The sequence below is a fragment of the Acinonyx jubatus genome, chromosome A2, assembly GCF_027475565.1.
Source record: "Acinonyx jubatus isolate Ajub_Pintada_27869175 chromosome A2, VMU_Ajub_asm_v1.0, whole genome shotgun sequence".
Classification (NCBI taxonomy): domain Eukaryota; kingdom Metazoa; phylum Chordata; class Mammalia; order Carnivora; family Felidae; genus Acinonyx; species Acinonyx jubatus.
This window is the reverse complement of record NC_069383.1, coordinates 53844329-53866361: the sequence shown is the minus strand read 5'-3', so window position 1 is coordinate 53866361 and position 22033 is coordinate 53844329. Positions and strand designations below refer to the sequence as shown.

Genomic DNA, 22033 nt, shown 5'->3' with positions numbered 1-22033 from the left:
AGGAAACAGGGAAAAGGAAATCCTGGTTGAGGCTGAGTGACAGGGACGCTACCCTGGCAGCAGACTACGCCAAGGTTAAGTTTCAGAATGTGCAAAATCCCCTTCCCACCCATATTTCATAAGTGAATGGGAAAAGGGGAAGGAAGTAGGGTGGGTCCTCAGTCTTAACAAAGGAACTGGAGAAAACCGGTGGGGAGAGGGAGGGCTATAGACCGAGTCCCTAGGGAAGCACTGCTTAGCAGAGCTCTCACACACATTTTACAGACCCACATTTCTGCACTTCAGAATTTAGGAACTCACTTTAGCAGCTACTACTGCCATGTATACACTACAAGTCAATACGCTACCAAAGCTACATTTTAGGAATAGTTTGGTTCTTCTGGGCAATAGTACCATTGTGTCCCAGAAAACTATCCACCTCTAGATATATTCTTTAATACAGCTATTTCACAGCTACAAAAGTATGAGCAATTTACATGCTGTTCAAATCTAACTTAGGACTCAAACGAAGCAGGCACCTTCGCATTCTCTTTTATCCTTCCCACATCTGCCACCACCATCCCTTCCTTATGTAATTGTTCTGTCTGTTCCATGCAGGGTGGTCCTGGTCATTCCTCTTTCTTGAGATTATCATGATTCTGGATGTCCCAGGTTCCTGTCCTTATCAGCCCTGCCTCCTGCAATGACTGGGGAGAGAAGACGCAGCCAGAAGCCATCAGACTTGAGTCCGCTCTAGCCCAGCTCTCACATCACACTTTACCTCTGCTGTAACAGAGAATCCTGTTTCCCTGGGTGTAAATTCTTCTTCTGACTTCTGTGTATCTCTCTGGAGATTATCAACACTGTTTCCTTATATCTCAGTTATCTGCGTCATTGTCTTCTCTCTACACCTGACTGTACTTCTTCAGGGTAGAAGCCACCATAGTTATTCTGAATCCCCTAGGACACCAGCTTTAATAAAGGTATATGGAATGAATAAATGATCAAGAGCATTCTAAAATAACAGCTTAGTAATGCCAACTCAGATTACATGGGTCAAGAGAGCATCCCTAAAATCACAGATAATTCTGAACAAGGCGCACACATAATTGCAGGAAATGCCAAAGCTTTGGCTAAATTAATTTTAATTATTAAAATTAAAATCAGTTAATTTTGTGGCTACCAGAGACTGTCTGCCCAAGGAATTTTCCAATGGTCTGGTATGAGAAGATGGTTTATGCGGTTCCCATGCTGTAAGCCAGAACCCTGACCCAACAATTTGCCAGGGAGATAAACACTGAGTGCTCTATATACTCAGGTGTCTGTGTCTCAGACACCTGAAACATACTGCAAGGAAACAAAGCAAGGTCAATGTCTTGTAGCTTTTCACCAAAGGTGGCCAACCATTCTAATGCTAAACAGAATATTCTTATGTCTACCACTATACCAAAGAAGCCTTAATAAAAACTTAAAAAATGCTTAATATAACACACATTCTTACCCCGCACCCCTCCCCATCACCAGCCATCAAATACTGCCAGTTTTACCATCTCAGTGACTCCTGTCATCTACAGCCTTCTTATTTCCCAAGTTACCACCTTGGTTCAGGCTTTCACCTTTCACTGACTCACTATCATAGTTTTCTAAGGATTCTCTCCAACACTTTCCTCTTTTCCACTTATTTTTTCCTCTAAGCCAATGCCAGAAAGATCTTAGGAAGACCGCACCTGATTGTGCCACACTTCCCTTCATCGATGGCTTCCCTTTGCCAGAAAGGCAAGCCTAAACTCCTTTCAGTGCCTTACGAGGTCTTACACAAATGAATTGTAACCTCTCTTACAGCCCACTCCCCTTCATTCCCCATGAATCGCCCAGGGCTCAAGTCATGTGTCTTTTGCTAGTCCTGTGACTTCGAGGCTCTTCCCTGTCAAACTGTGCTGTGACCATTAGCCTTCCAGGTCAAGCCTGAACGTCCCCATTTGGTAACATGTGCCCCTTCCTCTGTTAATATAATCAGATTAAGATGGGGAAATATGATGTCTACATAAGAGGTAATTTCTTTAAAGAGTTGATGACCCAACGTTAATCCCACTATCATCATGTTTAGAAGAAATAACCAACTTCTGTCCCCTTCTTCAAGTTCTCACATCATAATTTTCAACACTTAGTAATGAGCGTTGCCTAATTTTACCTACAGCTTGTTAATATAAAATAAGAAAACCAAGTGCTTCCTGAGAAACTTGTGTTGATTATACATTTAAATATTTTTCTTTCAGAAATACCTTGGCAAAAGCACAGTGAAGTGTTTCTCTAATTGCATGCATTTATAATAATGGCATTGACCAGTTTAAGAAAATATTAGAAATGCCCTACCCAGAAAGCTCTAAGCTCCTATTTGTAACAAGATGCGCCAGCAACAAAAACTTTATTCTTTTTCTATTCAGTAGTACTTTAAGAAGGAGCTGTTTCATTTTGGCCCTATGCATTTAAAGGGATGTGGTATTCTAGAACTGTAGAAGCAGTGTAGTTTAGTTTAAAAAAAAAAAATCAATGGGTAACTTAGATTCTAACTCAAATTTCACCATTGTCTACCTAAATAACTTTGGCCCAGGAATGGTAGATGACGTAGCTGAAGCATTTTAAAATCGTAAAAGAAAGGAAATCTGTATCTAACTCCGGGGCTTGGTCATTATTGTTACTGTTGTAAAAGAAGAAACTGCGGGCCTAGGTTTACATTAAGTAAATGACCGTTTCCTCTGTACATACTGCGTGTTATCCCCGGGTTTTCATGAGCCACAGCAGATGACTGCCACTGAAAAGAGATTGAGGGCAGGGAGCACAGTGAACTCAGAGTGCAAGCCAATGTGTATACAGCTCTATCAAATGCTCAAGACGTAAATGAGCAAGATAATCGACCAGATGGGTTTTTTTTTTTTTTTTTGCTAATACATTACTGCAAAAAGTATAAGCATCTAGTGTCAAATAATCCATAGAGTAGAGCCCTGTATAAATATCAGCTTGCAGAGCAGATCAGTTCAACTGCTGTCATCTTGCATGGAGGGACATGGCAGAATGGCTGAGATTATGTTCATCACTAAGGAGGAAAGATCCTGAATATTCACCTCTCCTTACTCTAAACTGCAGTAGGTGAGGTCTAGTACCAAAGGCCATAATGCCAATGTTTATTTATACACCTTTTTTCTCTCAGGAACATAAGTACTTCAGAGCTGGTAATGCATCCATATTACGACATTCATGCAAAAAGTAACAAACCTTAGTGTTCTATTTTACGATCTTAAAATGAAGGATTAAAGAGAACAGAGAGTAGATAACCATAAGCAAAGCTGTAAATCTTATACCAGTAAATTTCTATCCTAAGTTACAAGTCTTTACAATTACCAGCACTAAGTTCAGATTTCACTTATATTTTTAGAGGATATGATAGTCTCATTAACTGTAACTATAATATTCTGGATTCAATTAAATGCAAGGCAAACGCAATACAGCTATCTTTTTAAATAAGCCTAAAGTTGTTTGAGGCATAAGACTGATGATTTCTAGCCGTGGTTAAGTGGCACTCTATCTGTCTGACTTTAAAAGTTCTTGCCCTACCCTCAGGCTGTCGCTGTTCCACTGAACTGAATATGCAATTCACTGTAATACATATCATTCATTTTAAGGACCACTAGGAAAGATAAATGCTCACAGTTAAACCAGGTTGTGTTTTCATATGATCAATCATTAAGACTTATCCTGATTTCAGAGATGCTAAAATGTGGAGGAAACATGCAATTTGAAATCAACAAAATATGGTAAATGAAAACTGTTGCTCTTCCAATTTAAATCAATCAAAAGGAACAATGTTTTGAGAAGCTTAAGTCACACACTAATCCCAAATATTCTAAGGACATGGCGGAGATTAAGAGTCAGTCTTTGACAGAGTCATCCTTCAGGGTGCTTTTAGCAATTTAAACAAGTCCCTGAATTTTTCAATAGTCCCTAGTGAACTGAAGGCTCCTGACATGTCCACTCTCACTTAAAGTCAATGGTCCCCCTGAATAGCTCAGTTACGAGGCTTTGAAAGTGCTTAATCATACTCCCCCTCAAGACACCACTTGTTATGATGTGATGTTGCAGTTAGAGATGTGTTATGTTGACCTAAACAGCCTCCCACGCTTGAACATCTCACCTCCTCTCCTGCTCAGTAAAAATCTGACATTTGTGCTCATGGCCTTGGAGAAGAGAAGGCATGAAGCAATTTTTCCCCTTTGGTGAAAATAAAATTCCAAGGGAAAATTAAAATCAGAGGGAGACATGTTTATAAGCACTGAGGAATTTTCCCCTTCATGAGCAATCCGGGATAGTTGAGCACTGGGAGCGAAGTCTTACAAACAATAACACAAAGTCAGCAGACAATAATGCGTAGCAGAAGAAAGTGGTGCCATTGTTGCCCTGGCCTGACGGAAGGCATCTCAGTTCTAAGGCTCAGTCTGAATGACGGCTTTCAGGAGAACCGAGCACAGCGTCCCTTTCCTCCAGTTTAACTACAACTGAACAGTGTAACTTTTGTCGGAACACAAACATTCAGAAGATACTGGGAAAACTCTTCTTCTGACTCCCCCACTCCGGGGAAAGCATCTATAATCTGTTACTCTGCTCTCATTTATTTCTACTAACTCAGGATACATCTGTTTGCTAACTAGAGCCACCCCAGACTCATCATAGAAGTACATAGGAATATACTTTCAAAATTCATACCCCACAAACTATCTGATGGGCTGACATTCCCAAAGTCAAACTCGAAAGACATCAAATCAAAATCATAAATAGACATGCATCTGTACTTGCTTACATGTGTTCTTATATTTCTATGTGATTTACTTTTGGGAAGAGTTCTCTTATAAATCCAGTGTTATGAACGGCTAGCTTAGAGTTTTGAGCAGCTGTCATTTTTACCAAGGAGTATGCTTTTGGGGGGAAAAACAAAACTAAAGAATTTAAAATATTTTTTTCCTTCAAACATACAATGAGGCAGAAACATTTTTCACCCCTTCAAGCCTGCATCCCCAAGAGAAAAAGGGCTTACGTGTTCAGATTTCTCCTGTTCCTTTTTGTCTGTCTGCAAAAACTGACAGTTTTCTCTTGCCAGCTTCTGAACCAGTTCAATTCGTCCGATGTCATCTCTCTCCTGGAGTTTGCACATCACTCCTGCCTTAAGAGTTGGAGAAAAAGCGAAGATATACTTAAATCCACAGTCCCAGGACATGACACCACTGGAAAATTCGCTTTATGATAAGCTCATCTCCTCTGTCGCCTGGAGTAAAGCATGGTCTTGGTAAAATATTTTGCCTTTGCAAAGTTGAAGCTGTATTATTTTAACCTAGGAACGCCACAGCAAAAGTCTTCAAGTTGAGATCGTGTATCAGTCTACTTTAAGAGAGTGAAGGGCAGAGCAAACTAAGTCATTTGCTACTGAAGTGTGCTCCTGGTATGCCACTATTTGTTCCTGACAGCCCGTTTCCTGTTACATAAGCAAAGCCTCACAAGAGGTTAAAAACTCATGGGAAAGTTAGCCAGGAACCACTCTGACAAAAAAGGGTGAAATGATACAGAGTACTAAAAATACCAGTACACAAACTCCTAATTCTTTTACTCCACCAGATTATTCCATGTACAAACACACGGTGAACGACAAGATCACACGATTTTTTTTTCACAGCTGGAAAGTTACTATGGGGCATTAGCAAAACATCTTCAATGTCGCATGAAATATGGTAAAAAAAAAAAAGTTTATTAAAAATAAACTGGAAAAAGAATGCTTAAAATGTCATCAGGGATTGGAAATGATCCATAAAGTATCACATTTTTTTTGCCAAAGTACCTAAGTAAAAATAATATGAAGGAGGATAATCTAGGACTTTTATTAGAAAACAAGTGTATTCATTATAACACAAATTATGAACTGTTCCTGCTCAAATTCTTTAAAAAAATGGTTCATAGTGACATATCAGAAAATGATCTAATGAAATCTGAAGTTACTCTTGGCAGGAACAATCAAAATTTTGGATTCTTGTTTTATCTAGTACAACCTACAGGATTTGAATGGACTTAGCAAGAGGACCAAATATGGAGAAGGGGCCAACAAGGATGCTCAACCTTATGCTCTTCATAGTTTGTGCAAAAGATACCCATTTTGTTGAGTGGGTATTGAAGAAATGGGACTATCCATGCCAAACAATGACTACATCTCTATTCCCACAGGCAAGGATAGCTTGTTATCTAGCAGTTTCTCCAACAACTAGGAAGGAAACAAAAAAATCCTTCACGTGGCCCAAATCAGATTCCCAGGGGACAGCAAGTGGAACTGCTCCACCAAAGTCAGCGATTTATTTTTAAAACATCCCTCACAAGTGGTCCTCCAGTTCATTTCCAAGACTTCCTTGCACAGGGATCGCTGGTTATCTTCAGACAGCCTTTGCACTGTTAGAGACCCACAACTGTTAGAAAGTCCCTTACCACACTAAACTCTGAAATCATTCAACGTCAACCCATGAGAACTAGTTTTACCTTTAAAAGCAACCAAAACTAGGTCTATTTCTCTTTCTTTTTCGACAGAGACAGTGCAAGTTGGGGAGGGGCAGAGAGAGGGAGAGAGAGAAAATCCCAAGTTGACTCCCCACTGCCAACACAGAGCCCAACCAGGGGCTCGAACTCATGACCTGAGCCAAAACCAAGAGTTAGATACTTAACCAACTGAGCCACCTGAAACTAGGTCTATTTCTTATCCAATATGACAATCTTTCAAATACTTAAACACCAGTATTTATTATATCCTTTTAATATTGTCCATATATAACCACCCCACCCCCCAGCTCCTAATTTTATTCATTCATTCACTTACCCAACAGTAACTTCGTTATGTGAGTAACAAACATAAGTCAGGAACTACAAGTTCTAGGAATATAGCACTGAACTACCATAACAAAAAAGCCCCACAGGCCATGAATCTTACATTCACTAGGGGATGAGGATTATGTAACATATATCAGATGGTAAGATATGATACGATGGAAAATAAAGCAAGGCAAGGGAGTAGAAGAAATGACTGGAGGTGTTATAAAGACAGGTGTGTCAGGGAAGGATTCTTTAGTAAAATGAGATTTGAATGGAAATCTCAAAGAAGCAAGGAAGAGGGGCACCTGGGTGGCTCAGTCAGTTGAGCATCTCATTCTTGATTTCAGCTCATGCCATGATCTCACAATTGGTGAGTTAGAGCTCTGCATCTGGCTCTGTGCTGACAGTGCAGAGCCTGCTTGGGATTCTCATCCTCTCTCTCTCTCTCTCTCTCTCTCTCTCTGCCCCTCCCCTCCTCACACACTCTCTCAAAATAAACCAACTTAAAAAAAAAATAAAGGAAACAAGGAAGGTTCCAGGCAGAGGAATACAAGTGCAAGGTCCCTGAGGCTTGGATGTGCTTGGCATGTTGAGGGAAAAGCAACAAGAATGGCTTGTTGTTCAGCATGGCCGAAGCAGAGTTGGTAAGGGGGAGACTTACCCCCTCTGAAACTGCCAAAGAGGTGATGTGGGACCGCATCACATTGTTTCCATACAGGCTGCGTAGGGGGTTTGGTTTCTTTTTCTGAATGAAATGGAAATCCTTTAGAAGGTTTTGAATGTAGGAATGGCATCATCTGACTTACATTTTAACAAGATCCTGTCTTTTGGGTTGAGAAAACACTGTTGGGTGGGGAGAAGTAGCTGAAACCAGAAGACCCATAAGGGACTGGTTTTCAGAGAAGAGAAGTCTTGGAACTTTTAGTGGTGGAACTGGTGAGAAATGGTTAGAATTCGAATATTTTCCAAAGGTAGGGCAGCAACTGGGTTTAGCCTGAGCAACTGGGAGGGTAGGGTTGTCATTTACTGAGATTGGGAAGACTGGGGAGGAAGATAGCCCTGAGGTATCTAAGTGCTGTTGCCTGGTTGGCCACTTGGTGGCTCAGAGGGGAAGTCCAGGCTGGTGACAGGAATTTGGGAGACATCAGTGTACACAGTATTTAAAACCCGAGGAATAAGAGAGGTTACAATGCAGTGATGTAAACAAAGATAACAAGGAATCCAGGAACTGAGTCCCATGTTTGGATGCTGGAAAGATGAGTTGTCAGGAAACGGGACTAAGAAGGACAGGCTCCAGGAGGAGACCCTGGGGAGTAGTGAAGGGGTTTCAAGGAGAAGGCAAAGAAAAACTGTATCAAATGTTGCTACAATATCAAATAAGATGGATTGAAACGGACACTGAATTTGACAGCAATAATTGGTGACTTTGAATATAGCTTTTGTTTTGTTTTGTTTGTTTTGGTTTTTGGGGAACAAAATGGTGGTAGGGAAAGAAGTTGTATTAGCCTGGGTTCAAAAGAGAGTGACAACTCTTCTGAATTGTTACAAGCAACAGGATACTAGCTAAAGAGTGATCGCTTGCTTGCTTGTTTACAGTGATAGATATGTTGGCCTTTTAATCTTTATTAGAAATCATCCATCATGGAGGGAAATTTGATGATGGATGCAGGAAGGAGAGAGGGCATTTTTAGGAGTCGTGTCCTTCAGACGCGAAGAGACCATCACGATCTACTCTCAGCGGGAGAATGGTGAATATGTCACTCACCAACACAGGAGGGCAGGTGAAGTACAGGGTAAATAGGTAGGCTGGCACATTTCATAGTGGGAAAATGGGGAAATTCCTTTCTGAAGGCTTCTATTTCCCAGAAAAATAAGTCAAGTTATCGGCTGAGAGTAGGGCCTGTGAGAAGATGTGGAGGCATGATGAGAAAAGAAAGCATGTAATGGTCATTTCAGTTGCAAAGTTTGGCCAACTTTTTTTTGTAAAGGGCCAGAGTGTCAATGTTCCAGGCTTAGTGGGCAATGTGGTCTCTGATGCAACTACCCAATTCTGCAGTTTTAGTGCAAAAGCAGAAGACACAATAGGTGAGTGAGCACACCTGTGTTCTAATAACGCTTTATTTACAAAAACAGGGAGCAGACTGTAGTTTACCCACTGACTTAAGAGGAAACAGGACAAGAGGAGGCAGAATCAGACAGTCAAGCATCGCAAAGGGCCCCCTTGATTTTATTGTTAGATCCTTTTACCCATCCTAGCCATCCTCCTTGGAGGATATTTCTGTTTGTCAGGATTTTAATGGAGCCCATAACCTGACACAACACTATATGGGCTGATCTTGAAGAGGCACTTTTAATCAATAACAGAGAAAGTACAAGAGGATCAGTGGTGTTAAATATCCTCCTTTAAACTAAAAAGAAAAGGAAACTTTGGGGGAATTCCTATACACACATGATTAGCATCCTTTAAATGCTTTGACACTTCAAGGACTAAGTTTGTGTTAGTTACAAAATTCATTTCTGTTAGCCAGCTAGAATTTCTTCTTTCTCCATCCACATCATCCTCACGGTGTTTAACATACTGTCTTGTTAGTGGAGAGAGGCGGCTCATGACCCTGTGACATTAGGACCTGCCCTGTGGTTGTTTATTCAGTAGTATGATGGATTAATGCTAATCTTTCTCTGCTCCCCAGTGCAGTGCCCTGTACAAAAGAGGGTGTGTGTGCAAATGGGGCCAGGAAAGGGGATACACAAGAGGAAAATGTCTTGGGACTAAATAGACACACAGGACTGAACCTGTTACTTCTTCTTACCAACACAGGTGCCAAAGTTAACTGGGCTAAGCTCCCATGTGCTCTGATTTGAAGAGTCTTTCCTTTGTCTGTGGGTCTCATATATGTTTTTTAAATGACTGATAACATCAGGGTGGAACCGTGTAGAGAAAACTTAGAGACCTTGACTATTTCTTGGGGTTCTTGGGAACATGAGTTTTTAAGCAACTCTGAACATTTTTTATCATATGCATAGGATTCTAAATACAGACTTTTCTTTAATAAGTAAATCTCATTTTTTTTACTTTTTTAATTAAAAAATTTTTTTAACATTTATTTATTTATTTTTTTTAATTTAAAAAAAAATTTTTTTTTTCAACGCTTTACTTATTTTTGGGACAGAGAGAGACAGAGCATGAACAGGGGAGGGGCAGAGAGAGAGGGAGACACAGAATCGGAAACAGGCTCCAGGCTCTGAGCCATCAGCCCAGAGCCTGATTCGGGGCTTGAACTCACATACCGCGAGATCGTGACCTGAGCCAAAGTCAGACGCTTAACCGACTGAGCCACCCAGGCGCCCCTTTTTTTTTTTTTTTACCTTTTTAAAAATGTTTATTTATTCATTTTGAGAGAGAGTGTGTGTGACAGCAGGGGAAGGGCAGAGAAAGAGGGAGAGAGTGAATCCCAAGTAGGCTTCGAGCTGCCAGCACAGAGCCCAATGTGGGGCTTGAGCCCATGAACCATAAGATCATGACATTAGCCAAAATCAAGAGCCAGACACTTCACCAACTGAGCCACCCAGGTGCCCTTAATGAGGAAATACATTTTTATTAGAGCCAGATACTTGGGTGCAGAAATCATGTATTTTAAACACAAAATGCTGTTACTTAAGAAAATGGGTTCCTAAGCAACTTAATTATTTCATATTTATAATTAAAACATAATTAAAAAAGGAATATTGATGTCTTGATTTTCTGCTTTCTGCATAATTTCTAGGTACATTTTCGTAAAATCATCAATTCTACAACAGTGCTTCCATAACTGTCAAAAAAGGCTTTCAAGGAAGGTTATGAATGCTTCTTCATTCCCTGGAGAACTTGCAGCTCTGAGGGATGCCCATATATTCTAGATAGTTTCTAAGGTAGTCTTCTTGGGAAGTACCACACTATGCCAGATGTTCTCTGGGGCTCTCTTTCACAGCTCTGTAATTTAGTAATTTAACTCAAAAAACCCCATGAATTTATTAATATATTTTGGGAGCTTTGTTATGGCAGGAGAAGCAAGATAAGTAACAGCCCTTGATCTAGACTTTCACATTCTTGAACTACTTAATTTGTCTATATGAAATTAATTATAAACAGTTTACCTAACATTGCTAAAGCAGAAAAAAAAAAGATTAATCTGTAACCGTCAGAAGAGTTATTTAAAAGTCTTATTTCAAGGTCTGCTTTGAAAAAAAAATCTCTGTAATGTATAATTAAAGCTATTCATATGATTTTCAGTATTTGAGGAGAGAAATGTTATGAATGTAAATTAAAGTCTGTTTCCTTTGCAAATGGAGTCCTAAAAATGTTAGGTCCCTTCTTTCAGTGGTAAAATGAAGCTTGGACAGGATTCTATCAGGAAAGGTTACAAAGATAATACATGAATAACCCACATGACAAAAGGTGAAAGAGCACAGGTTACGTATGAAAACATCATCTGCATTATCTTGACTTTAAAAATTACTTACTCTAAAACACTGAGATCAAACATCATGCAAAAGAGAAGGAAAACCAGGATCAAAGAGTCCACTTTTCAAGTAAGCACTTTTGCAACGCCAGAATACTACTTAATATGAATTCAAGGTGTTTGGATAAATACTTATTCATTACTACATAATAGGGTCATCTCTTTAACAATTAAATGTCACACAGAAATTCATAAAATAATTTTTTTTTGCTACTTTAAACAGAAAACTCAAATGATAAAACACTGATGGGTTGGGACAATATAGTACATGACTCAACTGTACGTATCTATTTCCTAAACAACAAATATTAAGAATCCTTCGGGCGCCTAGGTAGCTCAGTTGGTTGGGCGACTGACTTCAGCTCAGGTCATGATCTCACAGTTCGTGAGTTCGAGCCCCGCATTAGGCTCTGTGCTGACAGCTCAGAACTTCAGGTTCTGTGTCTTCCCTCTCTCTACCCCTCTCCTGCTCACGCTCTGTGTCTCTCTGTCTCTGAATAATAAATAAACGTTAAAAAAATAAAAAAATAAAAAAGAATCCTTTCCAGGAAAATTCAGAAGACAATTCACACTAAATAATAATAGTAATAATAATAATATAAGATTAATAACAAATAAAATATAATAAATATATATTAATACTGTAACATAATATGCAATATATAATAGAATATATTATATAGTAATTAACTAATTATAGTATTTATTATATAAGGATATATTAAATATCCTAATAAATAACAAATTTACAAATTAATAATAATGGTATTTTATTTTGTAGGGCAGCAGGTATTCATTTCTTAAATTCAGAGAGAGAAAGAAAACTATGAAAATTTCTTCTTTGTTGGGATAGAAAAATCTATCTTTTTTAAAAAAGTGTATTTATTTATTTTGAAAGAGAGACAGAGCAAGCAAGCAGGGAGAGGCAGAGAGAGAGGGAGAGAATCCCAAGCAAGCCTCACACTGCCAACTCAGAGCCCGAGGTGGGGCTCGAATCCTCAAACCATGAGATCATGACCTGAGCTGAAACCAAGAGCCAGATGCTTAACTGACTAAGCCACCCAGGTGCCCCTATCTTTTTTTTTTTTTTAATGTTTATTTATGAGAGAGAGAGAGAGAGAGAGAGGGAGGGAGAGAGAGATCAAGTGGGGGAGGGGCAGAGAGAGAGGGAGACACAGAACCCGAAGCTGGCTCAAGGTTCTGAGCTGTCAGCATAGAGCCTGATGCGGGCTGGAACCCCTAAACCATGAGATCATGACCTGGGCTGAAGGCAGATGCTTAACTGACTGAGCCATCCAGGCACCCCCCAAAATTTGTCTTTTGATAATATAAAAACACACCCTTTCCTTTGGGAAAGGGCCAAGCTGCATCCACAGTGAAAAGTGCATGGAATAGAAACTGTGAGGCAGGTTTACAAATGCCCAGGGCATCACTAGCACAGGCCTGAGACCCCATGCTGGGGCATCACAGAGCCTCAGAAATGATTCAGTAACTCTTGGTTACTGTACAGGTGATACACCAAGTTCAGAGAGGTTCATTTCTCTGGTCCTCCTCTTTTCTGCAATTACATGTGTTAAAAAAACACTTTTTGATTGGACAGACCCATCCTATACAAACACTATATGAAACTACATCCTGCCAGAACATAGTGCGAGTAGGGAAGGAGGCAGAAACCTTATTATATGGACTTAATAACTATTATTTCCCTCAAATATTTTCAGGGGCACCTGGGTGGCTCAGTCGGTTGGGTGCCCCACTTTGACTCAGGTCATGATCTCACGGCTTATGAGTTTGAGCCCTCTGTTGGGCTCTGTGCTGACAGCTCAGAGCCTGGAGCCTGCTTGAGATTCTGTGTCTCCCTCTTTCTCCGTCCCTCCCCCACTCACACTCGGGAGCATGCACACACTCTCTCTCTCAAAAATAAACATTAAAATTTTTTTTTAAATTTTCTTAATCTGTTATATTGACATAATCTCTTCTGATAAAATTAAAAACTACATTGTCATACATTTACATAGCTGATGAAGTCAAAGATTCATTGATTTCATATACTTGATTCCTTGAATTTTCAGACTAGAGTCGGAAGGACACCAATATTTTGTCTTGTTTTGACCTGAAATTAAAGCTCCAGTTTGTAAACATTACTGACCATAGTGCTAAGCTGGGCAGCAAAGCAGACAAATAACAAAGAAGAAAAAAAGGCAAATTCTAATAAATTTCAGCATAAAGGATTTTCAGTGGTCATCTGTTTTCTATAATAGCTATCGCAGCCTTAAATAACAGCTTTCTTCAGTATATTAAAAAGAAGTCACATTTTGGCTATTGGAAAATTAATCATCAAATATTTGGCAATTACTGTACATAATTAACAGTTACCATCACTTAATATTAAGATGATTGATACAAATGGAAGAGAGGAGACAACAAAAATAATTCCTGAATCCAGGGGTCAATGGCGACCTGAAGCAAAGCAAGAATTTCCAAAGTTCAATACATTATAAATTACTCATTGAAGATCTCATTAAGAGCCAGAAACTAGAACCTGGCAAAAATTCTATACATTTTGATAAAAATTCTTTAATCCTTTAGTCCTGTATAAAGAGTGATAAAGAGGGGCGCCTGGGTGGCTCAGTCAGTTAAGCGTCCGACTTCGGCTCAGGTCACGATCCTGCGGTATGTGAGTTCGAGCCCCACGTCGGGCTCTGTGCTGACTGCTCAGAGCCTGGAGCCTGTTTCAGATTCTGTGTCTCCCTCTCTCTCTGACCCTCCCCCATTCATGCTCTGTCTCTCTCTGTCTCAAAAATAAATAAACGTTAAAATAAAATTACAAAAAAAAAATAAAGAGTGATAAAGAGGGGCACCTGGGTGGCTCAGTCGGTTGAGCACCCGACTGCGGCTCAGGTCAGGATCTCACGGTTCATGAATTCGAGCCCCGCGTCGGGCTCTGTGCTGACAGCTCAGAGCCTGGAGACTGCTTCAGATTCTGCATCTCCCTCTCTCTCTGCCCCTTCCCCGCTCATGCTCTATCTCTATCTCTCAAAAGTGAATAAACATTAAAAAAAAATTGTATAAAAAAATAAAGAGTGATAAAGAATCAAGAGTTTAGATTGTTTCTCTATGTGTATGTATGTGTGTGAAGATAGCATATATAGAGAGAGACTAATACTGCAACCCAACCATGTCAGATACCTTAAATATTCAAACCAGAGAGCAATGTGATAGACGATGATAATGGTAACAACTCATAGAGGCTCACTTGTTTGAGTACTTACTATGTGCCATGCGCCACTCTGTCTCACATATATTCATCTAATCTTCAACTCAGCAATCATCCCCATTTTACAGATGTTAGAAAGGCGGTTTAGTATAGGCATGGAAAGCCAGGATGTCAGAGCCAGACTGTCTTGGTCTGATTCCTGGCCCTGCCACTTACCAGCTCATCTGTGAAGTGGTGGTCAATACATTCCCTACTTCATAGGGTTCACTGTGGAGCGGAGAAAACAAAGAGCGTAGGAGAGTGTTTACAGCATCCACATTGCTGCACGAGTGAACTCTCAATGCTATTTCAGTACAGGACTCTCTCGCCCAGGAGAGGAGAATAACCTGCCCAAGGTTACAGCGGCAGAGCCCAGAGGAGAACCCAGGGGTCTGGCCCCAGAGGCTGCACTCCACACCTCCCATGTGTGGAGAAACTCTGATGTGCCAGGATTCCAGGCATTTTCTGTGCGGTATCATTTCAACCTCAAGACAACTTTATAGTATCTCTGCTTTACAGAGGCGAAAATCAAGCGTGCCGGTCACTTGCAGGGACTCTGCATGCAGGGACACTATGGTGACAACAATGCTGATGCTATACCCTGCAGCAGCCCACAGGTTTAGCCGCTAAAGAACTTGTGTAAAAGCACAGGCTAGGAAGAAGGGCTGGGAAGCAAACCGGAGTCTACGTGCTCCCTTCACTCCACCCACACGTCACTGCATTAAAGTGGGAGCAGGAAAGATATTTTTAGTGAGAAAAGGAGGAAAGGAGCTAACACATGAGGAGAGAACTAGAGTTTTATGGCAGGTGGGAAAGCTGTATACAAGACCCAGTCTTGCCATCTTAACCCTTTACATACCCAAAGTTTTCAACAGCGTGAGGGCATTTTCCCATAGTGGCATATTTTGTCACAGATGGGGAGGGAGTCGGAAAACAATTTCTACTTAACTTGCTTAAAATATGCTCTGGCGGGAAGACTGCAATACGGTGAAATAGCACAGAGCATGGCACATAGATGCTCAATCCATTATATGTACATAAACACCAAATTAATAAATTTTGGTGTCAACGGCACACATGTGCACACACATACATTTATTTCTAACTCTGCCTCGGTGTTTGATGGTTAAATTCTCAAAGTTTTCTTTGAGCTCACCCTACCTGACTTGAACTACTGAGGATGCTACTCAGAGCATTTGGAAAGATGGACCCGCACAATCGAACTGAAAACTGGTGCTTGTACGGTGGTGGCAGGTCAGACTTTCTTAGACACATCAGATGAGGTGACAGCTGCCTTCCTTCCTCTGTGGCCCTGGCCTGTAACACCCAGCATCATGCCTCCAGGGAACTTAACCTTTGCCTTTCAAACTAAACAGAATCTGTTCCTGATCTAATCATCAATTCACTGGTTTCTTTTGGTTTCATGATTTCATTCCTCTGACCACCCTGCAGATGCGTAGTTACAACACTGTTGGAGAAGAAAATCACAAAATCCCAAAAAGCCAGGTCTGCGTATCCTCTTGAGACAAAGAAATAAAATTGCATTAAAACAGACCTTTGCCCACAGAGTGAGTTCAAAAACAAAAAAATGAGTAACAGTTTATGTTTATAAATATCTGTCCCACTAGTAATTTAATGATTTAAGAAACCTTTGAGGAAGTGTAGGATACACTAAGTTGGGGAATCCCTGACCAGGTTTCTTGAAAGCCTGAAATGCAATTTCGGTATGAACTTGAGGACTGCAGCATTTTCAGTATGACCACATCAAAACAATTCCAAACAATTCCCTATATAAACTTACTGACACAGTACAGCCTGTGCCATCTTGACTGAAAAGGCTAACGTAATTATTTTTTTTTTTCTATGGGAATGCAAATGGGTGCAGCCACTCTGGAAAACAGTGTGGAGGTTCCTCAAAAAATTAAAGATAGACCTATCCTATGACCCAGCAATAGCACTGCTAGGAATTTACCCAAGGGATACAGGAGTACTGATGCATAGGGGCACTTGTACCCCAATGTTTATAGCAGCACTCTCAACAATAGCCAAATTATGGAAAGAGCCTAAATGTCCATCAACGGATGAATGGATAAAGAAATGGTGATTTATATACACAATGGAGTACTACGTGGCAATGAGAAAGAATGAAATATGGCCCTTTGTAGCAACGTGGATGGAACTGGAGAGTGTGATGCTAAGTGAAATAAGCCATACAGAGAAAGACAGATACCATATGGTTTCACTCTTATGTGGGTCCTGAGAAACTTAACAGGAACCCAAGGGGGAGGGGAAGGAAAAAAAAAAAAAAAGAGAGAGAGGTTGGAGTGGGAGAGAGCCAAAGCATAAGAAACTCTTAAAAACTGAGAACAAACTGAGGGTTGATGGGGGTGGGAGGGAGGGGAGGGTGGGTGATGGGTATTGAGGAGGGCACCTTTTGGGATGAGCACTGGGTGTTGTATGGAAACCAATTTGACAATAAATTTCATATATTGAAAAAAAATTTTTTTAATGTTTTACTCATTTTTGAGAGAGAGCAAGCACGTGAGTGGGGGAGGGGCAGAGAGAGAGGGAGACACAGAATCTGAAGCAGGCTCCAGGCTCTGAGCGGTCAGCACCAAGCCTGATGTGGGGCTCGAACTCACGGACCCTGAGATCATGACATGAGCTGAAGTCAGACACTTAACCAACTGAGCCACCCAGGTGCCCCATTAATGTAATTATTCTGACTACAATCAACAGATACAGAACTTAGAAGGTGAAGTGCAATGGGTCAACCAAGCCAAGAATCTTCAAATGTTCTGATTTACATCAAGTTAGCAGTTGAGAGCACTAGGGTGGCTCAGGTCTTTATTCCTTGCGTTAGATGCTGGGCGTTGGCACAGAAAATTTGGCAGGTGAGGCGTCACACTCCTCTGTCTGGCCAAGCCCTGGCGGTCGACGCTGCCGGCTCGCAGATTCTTCTCCGCCATCTCCAGGGGGTGGTGTGCTCTAAGGTGATCTCTCCTGCTCCTTCACTTACTTTCCTTGCTTTCTATGGGAAGTGGAGTATGTCTGCCTGTCTTTCCCTCCCTCATGAGTCAAATTATAAGTATCATTAACAATTTAGGGCCCTTCTTGAGAAATGCCTCTTTATCAAAAGCAAGCACTTTGTTCTCAGTAGTATCACTATTTACAGAACACAGAAGGTCAAACCTGTATCATTTGCAAACCCCTGCGTTATCTCACAACTGTCAACGCAGACGACAAGGGTAACGTACCTGAGAATCTGGAACACCTTCAGCTTCTGCCACAATTACGTGTTTGTCACCATTGTCTTCATCTTGTTCAATTGCTTTAAGCAAAGAAAAAGAAAAGAAAAGGAATGTTAAAAACAATGTAGCATCATAAGAAAGCAGTTTTAGATAATTTCCTTTCAGATGGCAATTTGGCAAGAAAAAACAATGTTAGGGAGATTCACAAAATGTAAATATCAGTGCTATTTTTAATTATTTGGATGGAACTTTAATTGCGTCGGGCACTTCTCATGTACATTTTCTTGTTTATTAAATCAACGGCAGTGGAACAGTTTGCTCTCGTAGGTTCTTCACCTAAACCTGACCAGCATGTCAGTACTGTGCTTCATTCTAACGGGATTTAGGGTGTAGTTGAAGGCTTCTACCAAGTTGATCCGAGAACACTACTTTTTTGAAACAATGTGGGTTTCTTGGCTGGTAGTTTACAGTCATATAATAAAGAAAGCATAATTGTATATTTAGACCGCTCAGTGCATTGTTACCACAAAATTCCAAACTGGGGAGTCTTGAATCTACCTCTGCTCCTGTATCTTCCCAGCATCTCCCTATCCAAGTCCTTATCACCCCTTCTGCACTCAGGCAACAACCTCCTAACACAAAGCTCTTGATTCCACCCTCTCCTTCATACAATCCAGCTGGGGCACAATTGCTAAAATAATCAGTCTCAAAAAATATAACAAGTACCATGCTTTGGTCTATATTATCGCTTATCTTATCAAGTATAAATTCCCTGTTTGTCATTGAAGGTATTCCTTGAATTCTCTAGCTTCCTCCTAACCTGCAACTTCACACTGACATTCAATACAACCCTGATCCAGGCAGACCGACTTGATTATTTTGCTCTTTGTACAGTTGGCGCTTTCACCCTAAAAATATTTCCTGAGTGGTGACTGTGTGCCTGGTACTGAGGCTACTCCTGCGAGCAAGGCCAATAAACCCTGACTTCATGAAGTACACATCCTGGCTGGGAAGAGAGACAATGAACAACAACAACTACTACTACAACTAACAATAACAATAATGATAATGGTAACGATAACAGTAAAAATAGTAAGATGGCATTAGAGATCATGAGAAATGGGGCAATGACAGAAAACCGACAGGGAGAGGTCACACTTGAGGGAGGGAGGCAGGGATGGCAGTTCCCGGAAGAAGTGACACTTGGGGGGAGACCTTAAGGTTCAGATGGAGCCACCCATGGCAGGTGAGAGTGATAAGAGACAAACCCAGGGAAAGCACAGCCCAGCGTGAATCCAGATTTTAGCCTAAGAACATGGGAAAGCACAATGGAATTTTAAATTAGAATTGTATGATTTGATGTGTATTTTCCAAAGTTCTTTTTGACTTCTTTGTGGAGAACAGACTTAACAGAAGCGAGAGAGGAAATAGGGAGTCACTTAGGTGACTCTTGTTAATATCTTTTTTTTTTAAGTTTATGTATTTATTTGATAGCTAGAGCACGAGCAGGGTAGGGGCAGAGAGAGAGGGAGAGAGGATTCCAAGCTCTGTCAGTGTAGAGCCGGATGCAAGGCTCAAACCCACAAACAGTAAAATTATGATCTGAGCCAACGTCGGACACTTAACCAACTGAGACACCCAGGTGCTCCCAACTGCCGACATCGTGACTAGAAATGACAATGGCTCAGACGGGGGAGGTGGCAATGAGCTGCAGAAACATGGAGGATGTGAGCTGACTTTTTAGACAAAATGGACACCACTTGCCAATGAACTGAATATGGTTGATGGAGGAGAGAGATGAGGAGAAGAAGCAATCAAGGATAACTCCTAAGTAGAATAAGTTATTCCTATCTTCTGTGCCATTTATTCTTTTGCACTCTCCATCAAAAGCAGGGCAAAAATATTACTGACCTTACTGACAGTGAGGTCATGCACTGTACTTATGGGTTCACTTTGCATGGTTTTGAGTACCAAATACTGTGCTTTCCGCTCTATAGTTTTTAAAGTACCGTTTCATATTCCCTTTGCTTTTGTATGCCTTTTCTGCCTACTGTGAGGTGCTTACCACAGAGAGCACATAAAATGCTGTGCACACCATATGAGCTCTGTAAAAACTAACTGGATGAACAGTTCCCTCCCCATGCCCCCAATGGCACGGCTTGACTATGCCTACTTACATGAACTACTTCTTTCATAACTATTTACGAAAAAAGAGGGGAGGGAAATTCTTGTATTAAACTCCATGAATAACTAGCCTAACGCCTATCACTGAGCATCTAGGGGCAAAGCAGCAACAGCGGAAGTGGACAGAAGCTTTTCTTCTCTTTCCAGCAAAAAGTTCCATTTGTGCTTGTTCCAAGGGGCTCCCCTATTGCTACTGCTGCCCAATTATGAAGAAAGTGAAGACAAAAGAAAAACTCTTATGTTTTCTCTGAAAAACTAGAGGTGAGAATGCCAAGGGAAAAATACAGAGTAACATTGTAAATTCCACTTAAAAATGCAATGGCTATGGAAGTTTTTACTTCTATTTGCCTTTTACTCAACTAATTGAAACAAGGGAAGTCTTTACCTGTAATGGGGAATAATTCTTCTTGAGGGCAACTAACATGGGACAAGTGCATCTACATGAAGTGTGAACCATACCTTGGCACTTGATTTACACTTTAATTTCAACATTTGCTCTTTGAAGTTTTAGTTTTTAATTTTTAAAAGTTTATTTATTTATTTTTGAGAGAGAGGGAAAGAGAGAGAGATCATGAGCAGGGCAGGGACAGAGAGAGAGGGAGATACAGAATCTGAAGCAGGTGCCAGACTTCGAGCTGTCAGCACAGAGCTGGATGCAGAGCTCGAACCCATGACCTGAACTGAAGTCAGACACACAACCGACTGAGCCACCCAGGTGCCCCATGAAGTTTGTTTTGATACAAATGAAGAAAATTAAATTTTTGAATATTTTGCCTTCTAAATTCATGTTTTTGTTTTTAAAACAATATTCTGGTGTCTAGGCATTTATTATTGCACACTGACACGCAGGACAATGAAAAACAATTTCAGAACTGAGGGCTAACACTATTTTTTAAGATTTAGGCATGATTCTTAGTACATATACATAGAAACAAAGGAGAGGGGATTAGCATCAAAGCATAATTGGGATAAAGATTCAGTCCTGTATTTCTAGCTTATTCCCACACAACAATACTCCATTTCTCATCACATCTTTGAAAACCTCAAAATTAGTTGTGCAGCAATACAGCTCGATTCACAGAGCAAGAATCACAAATACAAGGAAATTCAGGGACTTGGCAAGGTAATTCAGCAATCCATCTCAGTGTGCACCATGGAGACTCTCAAAGTTCTGGTAGACTCTTATCTTCAGTATCTTGATGACAAGGAAGAGTGTGGCCTTTTCCAACACATAAATAACATTATTTTCTTGGAAGCACTGAAAAAGTATGATTCCAAGAATATATTTCAGCCAGTAGTTCATATACGCCATTTGGGAAGAAAAGTGTATTTATTCTGGACTTCGGAGGATTTATCATCACCCTGGGAAGCGTCCCATATGAAATACAGTTAGTCACCTAAAAAGGAGTCTTCTAGGCATCCTTGAACATGAAGATCGAACATGTCAGGGAATACATACAAAGACAACTTTTCTCTTCACGCCTCCTAGTGGTGTGGCTCATGTGATAGAAAGAGGAGGAAGCAGTTATTTAGATTTTTTCAGCTGTATTTTTCTTTTATCTGGTCGGAGTAAGAGTAGGTTGGGGAAAATTTCCTACACAAATATTGATTCTGGGACATTTCCCTCCAGTGGAACACGTACACAGGAATGACAGCTTCTGGGACCGAGGGAGGCTGGGAGCCTCACTCTCTGCCAACACAAACCATCTCCTTATCTCTCAACCCAGAGTCTGAAAGCAAGAAAAGGCCTTTGAAATAACTTACACAACAAAAGTCACAAGCACAAGATCTAAAGCATATATTTTCAATAGTAAACATGAAAATCCACATGTTTTATGTGCTAAGTATATATGTGGATTACTAAGCACCAATTCATATAAGAGTACTTAGTTTAAATGCACCTATTTGTAAGTTAGCCAAGAGTCATTCCAGATGGACTACTGCAGACAGCCTTCAAGATTTCAGGGCTT

The 22033-nt window shown here is 40.6% G+C and overlaps 1 protein-coding gene across 4 annotated transcripts in view; it reads right to left on the bottom strand.

Annotated features, from left to right (window-relative positions):
* Positions 1–22033, bottom strand: part of RAPGEF5 (Rap guanine nucleotide exchange factor 5) — a 224282-nt gene that overhangs the window by 96325 nt on the left and 105924 nt on the right. For 2 of the 4 annotated variants that reach the window (XM_027075113.2, XM_027075114.2), the window contains exons 8-9: positions 17886–17959; positions 5066–5191 (exon numbers count right to left, since the gene is read on the bottom strand). In XM_027075113.2, coding sequence (XP_026930914.2) covers positions 5066–5191; positions 17886–17959 — 200 coding nt within the window. Of the gene's footprint in view, positions 1–5065; positions 5192–14805; positions 15130–17885; positions 17960–22033 lie in introns of those variants that run through there. The other 2 variants (XM_053218311.1, XM_053218312.1) reach the window with 1 other exon arrangement.